The 20338-nt window shown below is 45.4% G+C and overlaps 1 protein-coding gene across 3 annotated transcripts in view; it reads right to left on the reverse strand.

Moving 5' to 3' along the window:
- The window catches only part of RTEL1 (regulator of telomere elongation helicase 1), a 110011-nt gene that overhangs the window by 32219 nt on the left and 57454 nt on the right, over window positions 1-20338 (reverse strand). For all 3 annotated transcript variants that reach the window (XM_066624029.1, XM_066624030.1, XM_066624028.1), the window contains exons 23-27: window positions 16601-16678; window positions 11575-11718; window positions 10975-11090; window positions 4365-4488; window positions 520-673 (exon numbers count right to left, since the gene is read on the reverse strand). In XM_066624029.1, the coding sequence (XP_066480126.1) occupies window positions 520-673; window positions 4365-4488; window positions 10975-11090; window positions 11575-11718; window positions 16601-16678 (616 nt within the window). The remainder of the gene's footprint in view (window positions 1-519; window positions 674-4364; window positions 4489-10974; window positions 11091-11574; window positions 11719-16600; window positions 16679-20338) is intronic.

A 20338-nucleotide genomic window follows, 5' to 3' on the forward strand; every position in this document is an offset into this window, starting at 1 on the left:
TAGAAACACAGAAGATGGGTTCTTCTCCAAAGGCAAATTGTGCCTTTATGAACATGCTAAGGCCTTCATGGCTGGATTGTCCGATAGTCCAATTAAAAATGACCAGGCTTGCAGGCCATGGTCCAAAAGAGCACCTTTCGCCTGACAATTCGACCTTGTTTGTGGAGGACAACCCTATTATTTGGTAGGCAGAACTGCAGATACAGCAACTTGAGAGGAGGGAGAAATGCTAATTTAGGTGCACCTGCAAATAGTGGTCAGTATTGCAATGTCTTAACTGGAATCTAGCCTTCCCAGTGTACCACCATGACTGAAAAAGCAGCTTCCCAAGACAGGCAACCAGCAAGTCTGACTAATGTTCCTCTTCCTTTGGTGCCACATATGACTCATGGGAACTAAAGGAGAAAGAGGGTACTGCAAGCAGCAGATGAGTCCCTCCTTTCCTTGCTCGCATGCTAAACCTGTTTAACACAAAGATTAAAAACATTCAGGGGAGCAATTTGGGAGAAATGCACTTACCCATTCTCTTTCTTTTCAAACTAGGAACGTGGTCATCCAAATTGCTTGCTCTGGTCACAGAAAGAAACTGCTCATGGGAAGCAGAAGCTGCGGATTCTTCTTGCTTTCTGGCTGTTGTGGTGCAAGAGGACTCACGAGGTGGTGGCTGTGGCATCTGAACACAAATCAGAAGCATTACACAAGAGAAATTCAAAATGTTGAACTGCAGGAGCTGACCTCATAAGAACAACACTGAGAAGAAACTTTCCACTAGAGCTGCGTGGTGACAATTCCTTAATTGTCCAATAGTGTCCAATGAAACACTAAATTAATAGCAGCTATTGTAGGGCTCTCACAGGGCCAGAAAGTTTCTAAATGAACTGCATGACCCAGCCTATGAGATCCAGTACTGAAATAACACAGCATAGTTGGATGTTGGATCAAATGAAAGATCCATCCACTTCAACGTTCTGTTTCTAGTACTGGAAAACTTTTGGAAAGCCACAAGCAGGACAAGATGATGTCAGGCATCACAGAATCGGGTCATCAAATATATTATCTCTGAAGACAGAGGTTCTATTTAGGTAGCATATTTGATACAGGATATACACTGCTCAAAACAATAAAGGGAACACTTAAACAACACATCCGAGATCTGAATGAACGAAATATGCCTATTAAATACTTTGTTCCTGACATAGTTGAATGTGCTGACAACAAAATCACACAACAATCATCAATGGAAATCACATTTATTAACCCATGGAGGTCTGGGTTTAGTGTCATACTCAAAATTGAAGTGGGAAAACACACTACAGGCTGATCCAACTTCGATGCAATGTCCATAAAGCAAGTCAAAATGAGGCTCAGTAGTGTGTGTGTGGCCTCCACATGCCTGGATGACCTCCCTACAATGCCTGGGCATGCTCCTGATGAGGTGGCGGATAGTCTCCTGAGGGATCGCCTCCCAGACCTGGACTAAAGCATCTGCCAACTCCTGGACAGTCTGTGGTGCAACGTGGCGCTGGTGGATGGAGTGAGGCATGATGTCCCAGATGTGCTCAATTGGATTCAGGTCTGGGGAACGGGCGGGCCAGTCCATAGCATCAATGCCTTCATCTTGCAGGAACTGTTGACACACTCCAGCCACATGAGGTCTAGCACTGTCCTGCATTAGGAGGAACCCAGGGCCAACCGCGCCAGCATATGGTCTCACAAGGGGTCTGAGGATCTCATCTTGGTACCTAATGGCAGTCAGGCTACCTCTGGCAAGCACATGGAGGGCTGTGAGGCCCCCCAAAGAAATGCCACCCACACCATTACTGACCCACTGCCAAACCGGTCATGCTGGAGGATGTTGCAGGCAGCAGAACGTTCTCCCTGCCGTCTCCAGACTCTGTCACGTCTGTCACATGTGCTCAGTGTGAACCTGCTTTCATCTGTGGAGAGCACAGGGCGCCAGTGGCGAGGTTGCCAATCTTGGTGTTCTCTGGCAAATGCCAAACGTCCTGCACGGTGTCAGGCTGTCAGCACAACCCCCACCTGTGGATGTCGGGCCCTCATACCACCCTCATGGAGTCTGTTTCTGACCGTTTGAGCAGACACATGCACATTTGTGGCCTGCTGGAGGTCATTTTGCAGGGCTCTGGCAGTGCTCCTCCTGTTCCTCCTGGCATGAAGGCGGAGGTAGCGGTCCTGATGCTGGGCTGTTGCCCTCCTACGGCCTCCTCCACGTCTCCTGGTGTACTGGCCTGTCTCCTGGTAGCGCCTCCATGCTCTGGACACTACACTGACAGACACTGCAAACCTTCTTGCCATAGCTCACATTGATGTGCCATCCTGGATGAGCTGCACTACCTGAGCCACTTGTGTGGGTTGCAGACTCCGCCTCATGCTGCCACTAGAGTGACAGCACCGCCAGCATTCAAAGGTCACCCAAACATCAGCCAGAAAGCATAGGGACTGCGAAGTGGTCTGTGGTCACCACCTGCAGAACCACTCCTTTATTGGGGGTGTCTTGTTACTTGCCTATGATTTCCACCTGTTGTCTACTCCATTTGTGCAACAGCATGTGAACTTGATTGTCAATCGGTGTGGCTTCCTAGGTGGACAGTTTGATTTCACAGAAGTGTGATTGACTTGGAGTGACATTGTGTTGTTTAAGTGTTCCCTTTATTGTGTTGAGCAGTGTACCTTCATGAATCTGTCTCATCTTTCCTGAGGCAGCCAGAAGTGCAGTTCTCCACACTCACGCACCCCTTTGGATGCAAAATTAGTCCCATCCCCCCCAAATTGAGAGAATGGGGCAGACACATGAAACCATGGCTTGCCACCATCATATCTAGTGAGCAGGAAAAGCAACAAGTGCTGCACACATTAAACCCATCACACTGAGAAAAGAGCTCTGCGAGTTTGTTCTTTCTGGATGAAACCTAAAGCTACAGCTTGTGCCTCATTATCCACTGATACCAGTGTCCACCTTTAAATGCCTTGTAACAAGGTAAAAAAGTACCAAAATTCCATTTCCTACCTTTGCGCTGTTAAACTGCATTGGTTGCAAGCTTCTTGGGGTTAAAGATAGCTTTAAGGACCCACTACTGGGTTTTTTGCTCCTCCATTGCTGCTCCAGAATGCATTGGTATAGAGCAAGAAACCTGGAAGTGGGTTTTTAAAGTTATTTTTCCACTGATTTGGTATCTACTAAGACTTCTGGAATGGAACTGCAGTGGATAACAAGGCACAACCTGTATAAGCAGAAAATGCCTGTACTTGCTATGCTATAGCAACCAATGCTATAGAAGAGCTGAAACTTTACTTATGAATATGGATGTTGTTAGAAACAAAATGCTAGGCTCAATCATGGCAGAGAACTGAAGAGAAAAACAATGACTGAAGTCAAATGACTTCACTTCTGGCTGTATTCCCCAAGAGGTTTTTCCACCCATTTGAGCCATGAAAATTCCTGAACAGGAAGGAACTCACTGAGTAGCTTTGGATCAAGTCTCTGTCTCATTTATAAAATGAAAATAGTGTAACCTCTTTCATAGAGGAAATAAAATGGAAATAGTTGTGACCTCTTTCATTGAGTTGTGAGGCTCAATGAAAGCTATCCGAATATCTGTAAGTTATTAATACTACCTCTTCCTGTCAGACTGGCCGAACTAGCTCTCCCTCACTGTGGGAAAGATTTTCAGCATTCTGCCAAGCGGGGAGGAAGATTTTACCACAGACTAGATTAGCCATCAGTTCAAATGCAAGGCAGAACAGTAGGTCGTATGGGGTCATCGTAAAGAAACGATACTGAGGGCCATTTTCCACGCTACAATTTTAGGAGGCCCACATTGCAGATCTACTTCATGTGAAAATAATGTTTCATATAGTTGATGATGTGATCAACTGTCTGATGCACAGTCAATAAATGCTATTCCTGAGGACCCTTTCTGGCCTGCCAAGGAGGGTTAGAAGCTGCTCCAGAAAATGCCCCAATCTTTGGGAGCAATTTGAAGCGTTAAGGACGCACTGGAAGTTTTGCAAAAGGTTCTGTAGTTCAGTCTAGTTTTAATAAATCCCAACAAGATGAGAGAAATAGGCCACTTCTAAGAGATGCAGTGCCCACACCATTCAAGGGTTCAAAGGCTCCTGGTTAAAGGAGACACATATTTACTTCGGTTAAATCGAATTCCAGGGTTCTCGAATTTCTAAATTAAGAGCATTCTGACAATGCTAAGTATCACAGAGTCCAAACACAGTCTATAAGCAACTGGCTAATCACCTGCATGCCTTCAGAAGAATTGTCAAATGTAAGCCTTAGAAATTTTGGAGCCTATCAGTTTTCACCTCCACTTGTTTCATTGTTAGTTACCTACAATTTTTTGTGCAACGCGGAAGAACTGAGACACATCTCTGACCACGTGCCCGAACTTTTCATAAATGTTCACATAAGGACGGACCCAAGAAGGCAATTGGGCTCTTGCATCTATATTCATGAACCTGTCAGGAATTGAAAAATAAATAAAAATTAACAGTTCTGCTAAAGTGAGTGCTTCTAGATCTTGTCTGCTTCTAGATCTTGTACTATTGCTGACTGTTTCTCTCCCTGGTGGAAGAGCTTGAAGCAGATGGAGGGAGAGGGAAGAGGATAAAATTCTTGTTTCCCTTATGCTTGACCCTGTCCATTTGGATTCCAGGATCTTGACAAGCACCATCCAGATCCACCAATAAAACTGGGGGTGTAGTTTACTCCATTCAATACTGGGTGGGGGAGAGTACTCAGTCACCAACTTAGCTCACTATATGCTGACCTTTTCTTGAAGCCAATCGATGATCTGGAATGGAATCTCAGCTGTGCCTGTTGTCCAAGGGAGCTTCCTTGTTGGATGGCAACTACAGCACCCTCCTCTGAGAGTTCAGTGATCTCACAAGGGGACTTAGGTCCCAATCCTGAGCCAGGACAGCATTGGCAGCCACCCACTGCCTTGTCAACTGCCATCAGGCACTCTTGTGCCAGCAGAGAGCACATGGCACTGGCACTGAGGCCCACTCCAATCAGTACTGGGCCACTGTGCCAAGAACATGACAGTGGAGCATGCCCAACAGTAAGTACTTCCACCAGCTGGCAGAGAGGCTTTTTGGGCCGGGGGGAGGGCAGAACTGGGTGGAGGACGGATGAACTGAGGGGAGGATGGGATGGCTGCAGACTCTGCTGCTGAATTCTGTGTGCCTCCTGAGCCAGAAAGCCTGACGTGGGCCTCCTCAGTTCTGCACCCGCTAAATAGTGGGCATAGCTCTGAGGAAACCCACTGCCAGCCGCTGAGCTTGACAAGGTGTAAGGGAATGTTTATTCCCTTACCCCAAGGAGACTCCAGTGGCTGCCCTGGCCCCACAGGATACAGTGCCTGCCATTTCAGCACTGCTGCTCCTTGAGGCAGCCCCGAGGTTTAGGATTGGACTTTTAATTGCAGCTTTGCTCTGCAGAATGGAGACGCAACCACACATTTCTCTGTAGGCAGCAGGTCTTCCAGAAAACATGTGGGCAGGAGAGCCGTGGACCACAAAGTAGCATCTCCTGAATCACTCCACTGGCTCTGCCAGTTGGGCTGCAATGCTAGGAAAAGTTCACTCTTTCTTTCTAACTAAAACAATGGGAAGAGGGAGAAGGAAACCAAGAATAAAACAAATGGGAACACTTCCTCTGGAAAGAGTGCTCTCTGGACTGACATAAAAAGATAAAACATGTAAGAAAAATAATATTTAAAACTACACTAGCCTAAAAACAGCAGCTAAAATATAAACGTTTTAAGATTAACAGCATATAAGAACTCCATTGGGCCCCCTCGATATCCCCAACTATCAAATCACTCCTCCCCCGTACCCCCAAATGCCATTTGAAATTTTAAAAAATTTTCAAAGTATTTTCACAAAGTAGAGAGGATTTGCCTCTTCTACGCTGCTTTTCAGTTTAAAATAGCCTCTTCAAAGAGGCTACTGAGTCCTAACAAGATAAATGTAGCAAATGGCAAGTTTTTCAGCAGGAAACATGCAGTAGTAAAGAGTTAAAAGCCCTCTGCCTCAGCTGTCAGATTCAACAGTGTCACTGCAGGGCTCTGACATATGAATAAATGTAAGCCAAAGATGCACTGAAACATTTAGCTTGGCCCCAATTACTAAAAAAAAAAAAATTATTTACGGAGCCATGCAAAACAAAAAACAAAAAACCCTGAACTCCTGACTGATGCAGAATGAGAGCTAGAAGGAAAATTGCCCAGATGGTAGAGGTAAGAAATTCCATTAAACCCTGCCTCCAGTAACTGGTAGACCAATTACCCTTTGCAGGATGTCTTCTCATACTCAGGTGTTCTTATCATTGCATCTTCCTAGGTCTTCCTTGTTACAAAAGATGAAATGGTAAAACAGCAGCAGAAGCTGTGTGAAATTCTGGGATTGCAAGAGCTGCCTGGAGTGCTGGCCAGAAGTCATAAAGGCAGTAAAGTGCCTCAAGATCTCCTTCAAACATGTGCACTTTGTCGATGGAGGAAAGAGTTTGCAACTGCTTCTACTGTTTGCCCCAAGTCCATAAGAAGCTGCTGAAATATTCTACCCATGTAAGGCTAGGTAACCTACATGGTTGTTAATGATGACATAATCTATGTAATCCAAGTCCTTCATACATTATTTTGCTGGCCTGGAAGCAACTGTGCTAGTAAGTGTACATGTGGGGGGGGGGCAATGAGATTGGGTGCACATCTGCAACAAACATGAAGTGGCAGAAGAGACTACAGATGGAGAATCCATGTCCCCCTTTTAATTTAACAAGATTGCTCAGCTAGAACTTTTCTTTCTGAATATCCTTCTTGCAGGGATTATGGTGCTGTTTTTTACACTCAGAAGCATTTAAAAACTTTATCCCCCAGCCTACACCCTGAAGCTGTACACTCTATCACTTCATTCTGATATACAGGTATAGATCTTGGCTAAGTTGCTAACTTCTAGCCCATCCTCAATACTAGGCAAGGGCAAATATGTGCTTTCAAATCTACTCTATACTCTTCCCTCAGTTCAGATTCTGGCACCTACCAGCAGTACATGCTGATCCAGAGGTGTCACTAGGGTTTGTCACCCAGTACGAGAGCTCACTGCATCAACCCCATGATGGATCTCTTCCCATACTAGACCACAAAGAATAAATTACAATATCATATGCACAGCCTAAATGCAGAGGCATCACTAGGGTTGGTGTACCCCCATTAACTTTATTAATTTATTTTAATATATAACAGTACAGGTCTCCCAACAAATCAGTAACAAGCAAAAAGAAATTAGCCTATTTGACACTCACACAACTGAATAAGAGTTCCAGTATTAGCTCTGATACACAGAACTGAGAGCTGACTGATACTAATACCATATTGGATTCCTATCCCCTGGGGGCTGGGGATAAGAATAGGCCCTCAGTTTGGCTGTACTTGTCGTAAGAGGCGACTGGACAGCCACCAGGTAGATGGGACTTGTAAGCCTGGGAAGGCAGCTCATCTGAGAGAAGGAAAACTCTGATCCTAAACCTCCTCTGCCCTGTGGCTACATCCAGTTATGGAAAAGGCTTCAGGAGTCAACCTCGAGGCAAAATCTGGAGCTGGAGTCCCTGAGGTAGTTCATGGCTGAACACAGTCACGTTCTGGCAACTCCTGTGACGCCACTGGAACCAACTGTATTGGCCTCTGCCTTTCCATTGGACCATTTCAGCGACGTGGAGAGGGGGGATTTGCTGCATGGGAAACAGTCTATCCTCCATATCTACTTTACCCAGGCTTCGTGCACTGGAGAGGACACTCTGTTCCAGAACCACATTTCAGAGCGCAATACCATACTCTTCCAAGACTGAAGGATGCCAATGTCTTGGATTCCTGCTGTGTCAAAACACCACCTTATTGGATCTTGGAACCATCAGTCTTATTGGTCAGTTTTGAATTGATCCACTTTTTGTTACACAGGGTAGTTGTGTTTTCTTGTTCTGGTTAATTAGTGATAACGTTTGATAGAATACAGATAATTCAGAATAGCTTGTTTCATTACATTCTGCATGAAATGACCTTTCCAATTATATATAACATGATGGTATTATTCATAAATACACGTTTTCCAAAAGGTTTCCCAAATTTTGACCACTAGAGGTGTCACCACTTCTGAGGGGACAGGAGGGGTGTAATTTTCTCCGACACCACCATACCCCCTAGTGACACCACTGCGCTGATCTGTGTTCTGAAATACTTACAGTCTTTCCTAAGAACATAAGAACAGCCCCACTGGATCAGGCCATAGGCCCATCTAGTCCAGCTTCCTGTATCTCACAGTGCCCCACCAAATGCCCTAGGGAGCACACCAGATAACAAGAGACCTCATCCTGGTGACCTCCCTTGCATCTGGCATTCTGACACAACCCATTTCTAAAATCAGGAGGTTGCGCATACACATCATGGCTTATACCCCGTAATGCATTTTTCCTTTCAGAAACTTGTCCAATCCCCTTTTAAAGGCATCCAGGCCAGATGCCGTCACCACATCCTGTGGCGAGGAGTTCCACAGACCAACCACACGCTGAGTAAAGAAATATTTTCTCTTGTCTGTTCTAACTCTCCCAACACTCAATTTTAGTGGATGTCCCCTGGTTCTGGTGTTATGTGAGAGTGTAAAGAGCATCTCCCTATCCACTCTGTCCATCCCCTGCATAATTTTGTATGTCTCAATCATGTCCCCCTTCAGGCATCTCTTTTCTAGGCTGAAGAGGCCCAAATGCCGTAGCCTTTCCTCATAAGGAAGGTGCCCCAGCCCTGTAATCATCTTAGTCGCTCTCTTTTGCACCTTTTCCATTTCCACTATGTCTTTTTTGAGATGCGGCGACCAGAACTGGACACAATACTCCGGGTGTGGCCTTACCATAGATTTGTACAACGGCATTATAATATTAGGCATTTTGTTCTCAATACCCTTCCTAATGATCACAAGCTTAGAATTGGCCTTCTTCATTGCCGCCGCACATTGGGTCGACACTTTCATCGACTTGTCCACCATCACCCCAAGATCTCTCTCCTGATCCGTCACAGACAGCTCAGAACCCATCAGCCTATATCTAAAGTTTTGATTTTTTGCCCCAATGTGCATGACTTTACACTTACTGACACTGAAGCACTAGATATGATATGAGTAACAGAAGGTCTGTTACACAAGGCATATAACTGCTCATTTGACCTCCATAAAAGCGTGCTCTTCATCAAGATTGGCATCAGTTTCCTATCAGGGCTGCAAATGTCGTCCTGGCCCAAATCTTTCAATTCTGGCTAACCACAGCTCCTCCAAAACTTCAACCCAACTCTGCCAATACTCAGATGCAGGGAGAAATGACAACTTGGTGAAAAATTTAATTTGAATAAGATTTTTTTTGTGGTTGCAAAACCTACATGGAACTTATCTGTGAGTTTTGTAGGTGTTGGCAACCTTCAGTCTCGAAAGACTATGGTATCGCGCTCTGAAAGGTGGTTCTGGAACAGCGTCTAGTGTGGCTGAAAAGGCCAAAAGACAGCATCTTAGACCATGCTGTCAGGGGAGCCCTCCCTTGCTACAGCTCCTTCTCTGTTAGGCTTTGGTGGAGGTGGCAGTACATGTCCTTGATCCTCTGCAGATGGTTCTGCTGCCGCAGAACTTTGCTTAGAGGCAAAATTGTGCAGTATGCACCATTGTAACTATCTGCTCGTCACAGCTGATGATAATTCAGAAGAATCCTCCACCCTCCTTTCAACTGTCTGCAGGTTTTATCCATCAACATTCAATTACAACCTCTGCTGGTGTAGAAGTGCTAAAGCTCAAGGGCTAAACTTCATCAGCCATGAAAAGGTGGGTGGACTACATCCCAAATGCTCAGGGGTGGGATGATGACCCCACTGAGGTCCACGAGCCCTTCTGCATTCTCCTGAACAGAGAGGGCATATGCAGAACTCTAGCATCATGGTATCTGCTAGGCATCCCTGCAAAAACATTCTGGAAATATCACCCCAGAGTCCACTTGCAGCTTGGCTCCATCTTCTGAACAGAACACTTTTGATTGATATCTCAGTGATCAGCCTCAATATTGAAGCCACTCTTGTACATTCAGGAGGGGCATTTAAACCATTCGTGAGGGTTCAGTCAATGTCATTTGTTTGGGAATGGGCAGCCCAATCCTGAGCTGCCCGCAGTGCCCAGGCTCGGCGGCCCCGTGGTAGGCTCCCACTGCCTCCTGTTCGTCCCCTTCCCCCAAGTAAGGGAAGCAGCCCCGCAATGGGGCTACTCACTTTAGTGCCATCCAAAAGGTTGGCGCTAAAGTAAAGGCGCTCATGTAGGGTGCACAGCCCTACCCGAGTGCCCTGGATCCTGCAGAGCTCGGCTCTGTGGCTCCGCCTCTCTCCCTTCCCCCAACACACCTCCTGCCCACCCCCGGCTACACCTCCCCCCTCCCCGGAAGGCCGCTCCCGGCCACTCCCCCGTCTCCCGTTCCGCAGCCCGGTGGTCCTGGAGAATGCCGAGCTACGGAACCCGGGCAACCACCGTGCGCCAGCCTAGGCTAGCTCCGGCGGGAGCCCGGCAGTAAGCCCCACAAACATGCCTTACGGCATATTTGCTACTGTGGTCTGCGGTCGGAGCCATGCCGCGGATCACAGGATTGGGCTCTGAGTCTCTTCCCAGGACTGCAATAAAAGTGTTACATAATTAGAAACTGCTGCTCATAGTTCTTCTAAATCTAACCAGCCAGCCAGTTCCTGAATATATCTATCAAGAGTGTCTTTTAAAATTAGCCGATAGCAGCACTCTAAAACAATTATCTCACAGTAGCGAAGTAAAGAGGTGCCAGTGGTCGGAGAGGTATGCTAGGCAAGTGGGGGGGAGGCAAGGAGAAAAAGACAGGCCTATTCTACTGTGCAGGAACTCTACCGAAGCCAGGGAAATCACCTGTGGTCACAGAGAAAGATGGCACCATAGTCCTGTCGATGCCGGATGACTCTGCCAATGGCTTGGTTCACAGCACGAGAAGCTTGCTGCTTGTACCAGGTGCTACCAGATAAGTACTAAGTATGGGAAAGAAAGAATAATCTTATTGTAATTCAATGTGGAGCTTTCATTGTAGAGCTATTTTTCTTTTTAAAAGAACCAAATGCCCAGAACAAAATCAATATCATCCTTCAAGAAAGAAGTGCACTGCAAATATTAAACATAAAGTAAATAAAAGTATTTGCAACCTATTACACATAAAGCAATCTAGCAGTTTCAGAAAAGTGGCAGTGCCCTTTAGACAAATTAAGGCTTTACTATTAGACCATGTGTGGGTAAGAGGGTTTTGCCCATTGGTAACTGCCTACAAATCCCTTAATGGTACACATATGATTACATTTTGATGGACCCAGATTGCATCTGTAGTAGCCAATTGGGAATCTCAGCCTAATTTTGAAAGCCTACAACACTGCCAGGGAAATGAAGATGGAAACTCACACAAAAAGTTGCAAACTAACAAGAAAAAATATGCATACCAATTGATAAAGAGTCTCACTCTACCTGTGTGCCAGCAGCTTTTGCCCTCATCTCATCCAAAAACTGCATCTTCAAAATGACCCTGGGATCCATTCGAGGGGGGAAAGGAAGGCCGGTGATGATGACACCTCGTCCACTCCTATCAGCAAAGTCAAAACCTTCACTGGCCTGAAGACAAGTAAATAATTTCTGTTACTGACACAGTCCTGCAAGGTTGAAGATGCTGCAGAGCTGCTTGTCCAGTCTGAAGACAGGATTCATAGTCTGAGAGCTGCTAATTCAAAAGCATTCATGTTTGATTTAATCCAAGACCCACTCTATTTAAATACAATCCCCCATCCCATATTCTGGCTTTCTATCTCCAAAATGGGAAAGAACAACTAACATCATACAAAATTAGAGTGAAATGTACAATCAACTGAAAACAATCAAACAGTACAAAGAAGAGCAAAGAAAATCCAGCAGTAACAGAATGATCCAATGAAGATCAAAACTAAACCAAGGCTTAAAGAAAGCGCAGCATTTTCAACTTATTATGGAAGGCATAAGGTGGGATGGGGGAGGAGAGTCAGCTAGTTTTCAAGCACAAAGTGCTCCAGAATCCAGGTGCTCCTGCAATCCTGCAAACCTGCCCACCCACCTCAACGCTGTCAGGAATGGGACACAACAAAAGCCTCCTCTAAAGACAGCCGCACAAGGGAGCTCATATGAGAGGAGGTAGTCCTTTATGTATTCCAATCCCTACACATTTAAGGTTTTAAAAGTTACCACCAGCACTTTGATCTAGGAGCAAATGAAAACAGGACAAAAATGATGGTGGACAATGAGCCAGAGTTAGAACATAAGAACATAAGAACAGCCCCACTGGATCAGGCCATAGGCCCATCTAGTCCAGCTTCCTGTATCTCACAGCGGCCCACCAAATGCCCCAGGGAGCACACCAGATAACAAGAGACCTCGTCCTGGTGCTCTCCCCTACATCTGGCATTCTGACTTAACCCATTCCTAAAATCAGGAGGTTGCGCATACACATCATGGCTTGTACCCCATAATGGATTTTTCCTCCAGAAACTCGTCCAATCCCCTTTTAAAGGCGTCTAGGCTAGACGCCAGCACCACATCCTGTGGCAAGGAGTTCCACAGACTGACCACGCGCTGAGTAAAGAAATATTTTCTTTTGTCTGTCCTAACCCGCCCAACACTCAATTTTAGTGGATGTCCCCTGGTTCTGGTATTATGTGAGAGTGTAAAGAGCATCTCCCTATCCACTCTGTCCATCCCCTGCATAATTTTGTATGTCTCAATCATGTCCCCCCTCAAGCGTCTCTTTTCTAGGCTGAAGAGGCCCAAACGCCGTAGCCTTTCCTCATAAGGAAGGTGCCCCAGCCCCGTAATCAGCTTAGTCGCTCTCTTTTGCACCTTTTCAATTTCCACTATGTCTTTTTTGAGATGCGGCGACCAGAACTGGACACAATACTCCAGGTGTGGCCTTACCATCGATTTGTACAACGGCATTATAATATTAGCCGTTTTGTTCTCAATACCCTTCCTAATGATCCCAAGCATAGAATTGGCCTTCTTCACTGCCGCCGCACATTGGGTCGACACTTTCATCGACCTGTCCACCACCACCCCAAGATCTCTCTCCTGATCTGTCACAGACAGCTCAGAACCCATCAGCCTATATCTAAAGTTTTGATTTTTTGCCCCAATGTGCATGACTTTACACTTACTGACATTGAAGCGCATCTGCCATTTTGCTGCCCATTCTGCCAGTCTGGAGAGATCCTTCTGGAGCTCCTCACAATCACTTCTGGTCTTTACCACTCGGAAAGGTTTGGTGTCGTCTGCAAACTTAGCCACTTCACTGCTCAACCCTGTCTCCAGGTCATTTATGAAGAGGTTGAAAAGCACCGGTCCCAGGACAGATCCTTGGGGCACACCGCTTTTCACCTCTCTCCATTGTGAAAATTGCCCATTGACACCCACTCTCTGCTTCCTGGCCTCCAACCAGTTCTCAATCCACAAGAGGACCTGTCCTCTAATTCCCTGACTGTGGAGTTTTTTCAGTAGCCTTTGGTGAGGGACCGTGTCAAATGCCTTCTGAAAGTCCAGATATATAATGTCCACGGGTTCTCCCGCATCCACATGCCTGTTGACCTTTTCAAAGAATTCTATAAGGTTCGTGAGGCAAGACTTACCCTTACAGAAGCCATGCTGACTCTCCCTCAGCAAGGCCTGTTCGTCTATGTGTTTTGAGATCCTATCTTTGATGAGGCATTCCACCATCTTACCCGGTATGGATGTTAGGCTGACCGGCCTATAGTTTCCCGGGTCCCCCCTCTTTCCCTTTTTAAAAATAGGCGTGACATTTGCTATCCTCCAATCTTCTGGTACCGTGGCTGTTTTGAGGGACAAGTTGCATACCTTAGTCAAGAGATCTGCAACTTCATTCTTCAATTCCTTAATAACCCTTGGGTGTATGCCATCAGGGCCCGGTGACTTATTGATCTTTAATTTATCAATGAGGTCTGAAACATCTTCTCTTTTAACCTCTATCTGACTTAACTCCTCGGTTAGGAGGGGCCGTTCGGGCAGCGGTATCTGCCCGAGGTCTTCTGCCGTGAAGACAGATGCAAAGAACTCATTTAATTTCTCAATTCAATTCAATTCAAGTTGAACCCACTTGTGCTGCTCAGCTGTACCCAGTGCCCAGCTATTGTACATAAATGGCAGAATGTAAAACTGCAGCAGGGTTCTAGTAACATTTGAGCCACGTTTCTCTGCTTGACTGCTCTGAGGCCACAGGCAAAACTTTAGGATTTTTCAGTCTATGAGGGACAAAACTATGCTAGAAATTATGAGAATAAGCTGAGAGGTTATGGCCTGAAAGAAATTCAGTACACAGGCAACTTTATCTGCACCAGGAACATGCAGATACAACTCCCTGTTTACAGATCTTCCCGCTCCTTCGAGATTACATTACAGCAGCAGTTTACAAACTATTCCAGGAAATCCTGAAGTTCCTTGGAAGCTTATCATGAAGTAATTACTGAAAAGCTAAACAGTGATGGGTGTTCCCTTGAAACACTACTGACTCACTACTACTGATCTTTTTCTGTAATGCACCAAGATGATCTGTTCATGCAGGGCAACAATGAGGCCAATTATCCACATCAGTGCAGGTCACAAACTGGCTATGTACCTTAGAACATGCCCCAGGATTTTCTGCGACCCATGGGAATTACATGGCAGCTATGTAGGGGTTTCCTTGACGAATAGATGTAGAAAGATTCCCTCCAAGGTAAAAAGTTCATTAGGGATAAGGTTGTGAAGGCGGGGGGGGGGGCAGACAAGCATCAGAGGTTAAGATTTTGCCAAGCTGGTTCGAGCTACCACTAGTTTACTAGTGATCAAAGAGTTCCAAAAAGGTCTAGTAAAGTCTAGCATCATCTAGCAAGTCCAGTAACAGTTCTATCAGGGCAAAAGAAGTTTTAGCTGCATTCAACTCCTTCCAGTTTCTCCAATAGGAGTTACATTGATTTCACCTGCTTATAAGGCACAGTCAGTCTTGAACTGGGAATTCCAAGAGCAGGGCTCAGACATCTTACTTACTATGCCAACAACTCCCAGACTGAGGGAGCTAGCAGCATGATTGCTGGTGCCTTGCAGCACCCCTCCTAAAATGGCCCAGCCACAGGTACTCCTATTCTACCCTGGTGACCCCAAGAACTAGCTGGCTCTATGTAACACTTGCTCCATATCCAGATTCCTCAGTCTGAGCCACGTAACTTGCCAAGAGTAGCAGCACTAACTGATTTGCTATCCTGTCTTCTGTACTCCAGCCTGGCTTCCATCTTCCAGATCTGATACTGTCACCTTCTGTAAAACATTCTCATGAATTTCTACAAAGTAGTGGTTGTACGGTAGACATAATGTCACTTTTTCAGTATTTTGTTTAACTTTTTCTCTCTGGAATTTTTTAGAAAGATGACTAAAGTTCATATATAAAATAGTCACACCACTTGAATGATAGCCTCAGAAATAGGTTGTTTTATTTTATTCTCTAATTAAACTGGAAGAAGAGCAGAGACATTATACAGATTAATAATAATAATAAACTTTATTTATACCCTGCCCTTCTCCCCAAAGGGACCCAGGGCGGCTTGGAAACCCAGGATTATTGGAAAGATGTACAAAATTTGATTAACCAATATTCCTTTCTGTAGTCATTATTGTTGATTATTATTGCGTCTTCTCAGTACAAAGAAACCCAATTATTTTTTTATTTATTAAAACTTTTCATGCAAGTTTCTTAATTTGGTCCACAACAGTGCATTTGATTCAGCTTTAGAAATGGACATACGCTGCTTATTTTATACTTTTGATAGATTTGTGTTGTAAATGTATTCTAACATTCAATAACAATATTTACAACCTACTTCTCCAAAGCTGAAACAGCTTCCAACAAAATAAGTGGCTGCAAGTACAAGTGCAAAAGTGGCTGCAACTTTAAGTGGCTGCAACTACAAATTAGGACAAGAATTAACAAGATTTCCCCCACAACAGTGAAGCTTCTGCCACCCCCTGTATCTATACTGTATTGCAGGAGATGGTGAAGCTTCCTATTGACTGCACTGATATGGTATCTGGGAACTGTTGAGTCCCTCAGGTAACTAAATTAACAGTTTGCAGTTTAACTCCTGTGAAGGAAGAAAAGGCTGTCAAGTATGTTTGGTGGGCATTAAAACCATACACAGAGAATGGTCCCCATTATGCTCATAACAAGTGCTGTGACAGGTCTGAATCCATCTGCATCCATCTCTGAGTAAGTAGAGCTACTTCCTATTTTGGGGGGGAGGGGTGGCAGGGAGAATAGCTCAGTTTATTCCAAGCCAATCTGTGGGAGCTTGTCCATCACTACCACTTAGTAACGTTTTTACAGTTAACAAGCTACCACAGGGCTATAAAAGTTTCTCTCATTGCTTTGTGAAGACCATCTTCTGCACATATTTTAACCTTCGGGCAGACACATTTGATTAACACCTACCTTTCCCCGGCACACAGCCAAGAAGATAGCACCATTGGACTTGGGACAGAAAATCTTCTCATAATATGCATCCATTACCTAGGAGACAAACTAGTCAATAAAAATCAGAACTAGCCACCCACCTTCCACTCACATACACAAAAAATAGGGTTTCAGAATGTTGCTTACTATGTTTCATCAATCACATGCCTAGTCACAGAAATGAAACACCCTTACTACATGAAACCTGCTGATCTCATGGCAGGCACCAAGTGACCTTAGTTTACATTGAAGAGAAATTAAATTTTGGTAATGATGCTGAAGCCAAGACAAACAATGATATATCAGTATTTTCTTTCTACATTATATGAACGTTGATTTGGAATTTAGGTCAATCTAGTAAAGGGAAGAAAAGGGGACACAGGACACAAGTTGGGACCATAATCTTTGGTTTATTTATGAATCAATTCTTCACACAGATCTTTAAAAAGGGAAGGAGAGGGGACCCAGGAAACTATAGATATATAACATCTATTCCAGATAAGATGGTGGAATGCCTCCTCAAAGATAGAATCTCAAAAACACATAGACAACAAGCCTTGCTGAGAGAGAATCAGCCTGGCTTCTGTAAGCGTAAGTCTTGCCTCACAAACCTTTTAGAATTCTTTGAAAGGCCAACAGGCATGTGAATGTGGGAGAACCCATGGATATTATAAATCTGGACTTCCAAAAGGCATTCGACACAGTCCCTTACCAAAGGCTACTGAGAAAAGGTGCAAAACAGAGTGACTAAAATGATTACTGGGCTGGGGCACCTTCCTTATGAGGAAAGGCTACGGCGTTTGGGCCTCTTCAGCCTAGAAAAGAGGCACCTGAGGGGGGACATGATTGAGACATACAAAATTATGCACGGGAAGGATAGAGTGAACATAAGAACAGCCCCACTGGATCAGACCATAGGCCCATCTAGTCCAGCTTCCTGTATCTCACAGCCGCCCACCAAATGCCCCAGGGAGCACACCAGATAACAAGAGACCTGCATCCTGGTGCCCCCTCTTGCATCTGGCCTTCTGACATAGCCCATTTCTAAAATCAGGAGGTTGCACATATGCATCATGGCTTGTAACCAGTAATGGATTTTTCCTCCAGAAACTTGTCCAATCCCCTTTCAAAGGCGTCCAGGCCAGATGCTGTCACCACACCTGGGCAAGGAGTTCCACAAGTCAATCACATGCTGAATAAAGAAATATTTTCTTTTGTCTGTCCTAACTCTCCCAACACTCAATTTTAATGGATGTCCCCTGGTTCTGGTGTTATGAGAGAGTGTAAAGAGCACCACTCTATCCACTTTATCTTCCCCAAGCATAATTTTGTATGTCTCAATCATGTCCCCCTTCAAGCGTCTCTTTTCTAGGCTGAAGAGGCCCAAATGCTGTAGCCTTTCCTCATAAGGAAGGTGCCCCAGCCCAGAGAGATGCTCTTTTCCCTCTCACACAACACCAGAACCAGGGGACATTCACTAAAATTGAATGTTGGGAGAGTTAGGGCAGACAAAAGAAAATGTTTCTGTACTCAGCATGTAGTTGGTCTGTGAAACTCCTTGCCACAGGATGTGGTGACGGCATCTGGCCTGGACGCCTTTAAAAGGGGATTGGACAAGTTTCTGGAGGAAAAATCCATTATGGGGTACAAGCCATGATGTGTATGTGCAACCTCCTGATTTTAGAAATGGGCTATGTCAGAATGCCAGATGCAAGGGAGGGCACCAGGATGAGGTCTCTTGTTATCTGGTGTGCTCCCTGGGGCATTTGGTGGGCCGCTGTGAGATACAAGAAGCTGGACTAGATGGCCCTATGGCCTGATCCAGCAGGACTATTCTTATGTTCTTAAGAGATTTTTGCTGCCACGCTGGAGAAAACCAAGCTATGCGCATTAACAAATGAGTCAAGACACTGGACGGTTGTTGGCAACCTTCAGTCTCGGAAGACTATGTTATCGTGCTCTGAATGGTGGTTCTGGCACAGCGTCTAGTGTGGCTGAAAAGGCCGATTCAGGAGTGACAATCCCTTCCACACTGGGAGCAAGTGTCCAGGTGCCCAGTTTTAGGGCAGGAGTTTTCTGTTTTCTGTTGCATGGTGCAGAATTGTCGACTCGCTTGTCGGTTTTCACCCTAAACCCCACGCACCCCGTGGCGAGGCAACACCTTACTGGCTGGGGACTGCCCAGCTTAAGGCGGGCGGTAGCTGCCCAATGAGATGCAATGATCTCTCCCACCGTCAGAAGCAGCACCCCTTTGCATTTAACTAGCTGGTTTCACTGGAATTATGAATGAGTATTTGTGTTTGATAAGGAGATTCATAATTGCTGCCCCCATTAGTAGGGATAGCAGGAACAGGGGAGAGAAGCCTCTCTCCAAAGGACACATGACATTTTTTAGAAGTACTTGTCAAGCCTTGTGGGGGCCCACAGCAGGAAAATCCAGTAAACGAAAAGCAAAATTTCCCGCTCAAGAATTCCACCAGAAGGGGAGAAATATTAGAAATTGCTATGGGCATGTCATGTAACAATTTCAGGAGTTGTTAGATTATTATCCTTGCATCTATCCCAACACGCTTCTAGCAAGTAGTGGAATATATAGCCAGTGTTCTGGCCACTTCAACTCTTTTTATTGCTTATTTAGTTTGCTGTGATACTTGCACTGGAGGCTTCTGGAGATCTCGAATAAAACCTTTGACACCTCTCTCTAAGAGTGAGAGCAAAAGAGAAACGGATTGCATGTCCTTACAGGAATCTCTGGGTGATTTCCATGAACTAATTCTCTTAAGGAATAAAAAAAACCCTGGGAGATTTAGAAGAATGGCCAAGATCACAATGGCAGGAGCACAACCTGGATTTGCTGTGGGAACATTGGGGGTCCTGCGACCTACAGAGCCCCTTTGTAGGCATCTCTACATGGAGTGGAGATGGATCTGTTATGACTGGCCCTTCCTCCCCTAGTACCCCTTCACTAAAGGGAACTGCAGGAGCTAGAGCAGGGGTGCCCAAACCCCGGCCCGGGGGCCACTTGCGGCCTGCAGGCAGCCCCCAGTCTCCAGTGAGCCTCTGGCCTTCCAGAGACTCGCTGGAGCCCGTGATGGCCCGACGCAACTGTTCAGTATGAGGGCAACTGTTCAGCCTCTCATGTGAGCTGTGGGACGAGGGCTCCCTCCACTACTTGCTGTTTCACATCTGTGATGCAGCAGCGGCAGCGAAGGAAAAGCCTTGAGCTACTGCAAGACCTTCATTCATTCATATATTCCATCTTTAATATATTCATTTATGTAAATTTATCCAAATTTTAAATGTAAAATAATTTTTTCCCTGGCCCCCTACACAGTGCCAGAGAGATGATGTGGCTCTCCTGCAAAAATGTTTGGACACCCCTAAGCTAGAGTCTGAATCCCAACTGCACTCCACATCCTTGTTGGGGAGAGAGGGAAACCCTCATTCATTTTTCTTTTTGTTGTTTGGGGGTGCGCCATGACAAAGCATTGCTTTGATCTAGTGAATCAAGAATAACTGTACTGCTTCTCCTTCAATCACAGGATGGGTGGTAGAACTCTAAGATCCCTTCTGAGCAATAGGTGCTGGGAAAAGAGAAACTCTAAGTCTCCAAAACTTTCTCCCTAGACTGGATATCTCTGCACTCTTTTTAGTGGTGGATGGACATCTCTGTGGTACTGCAGATTTGCTAGGTAGACACCACAGGAGCCAACAGGA

This window comes from Tiliqua scincoides, chromosome 4 (genome assembly GCF_035046505.1).
Source record: "Tiliqua scincoides isolate rTilSci1 chromosome 4, rTilSci1.hap2, whole genome shotgun sequence".
Lineage (NCBI taxonomy): Eukaryota > Metazoa > Chordata > Lepidosauria > Squamata > Scincidae > Tiliqua > Tiliqua scincoides.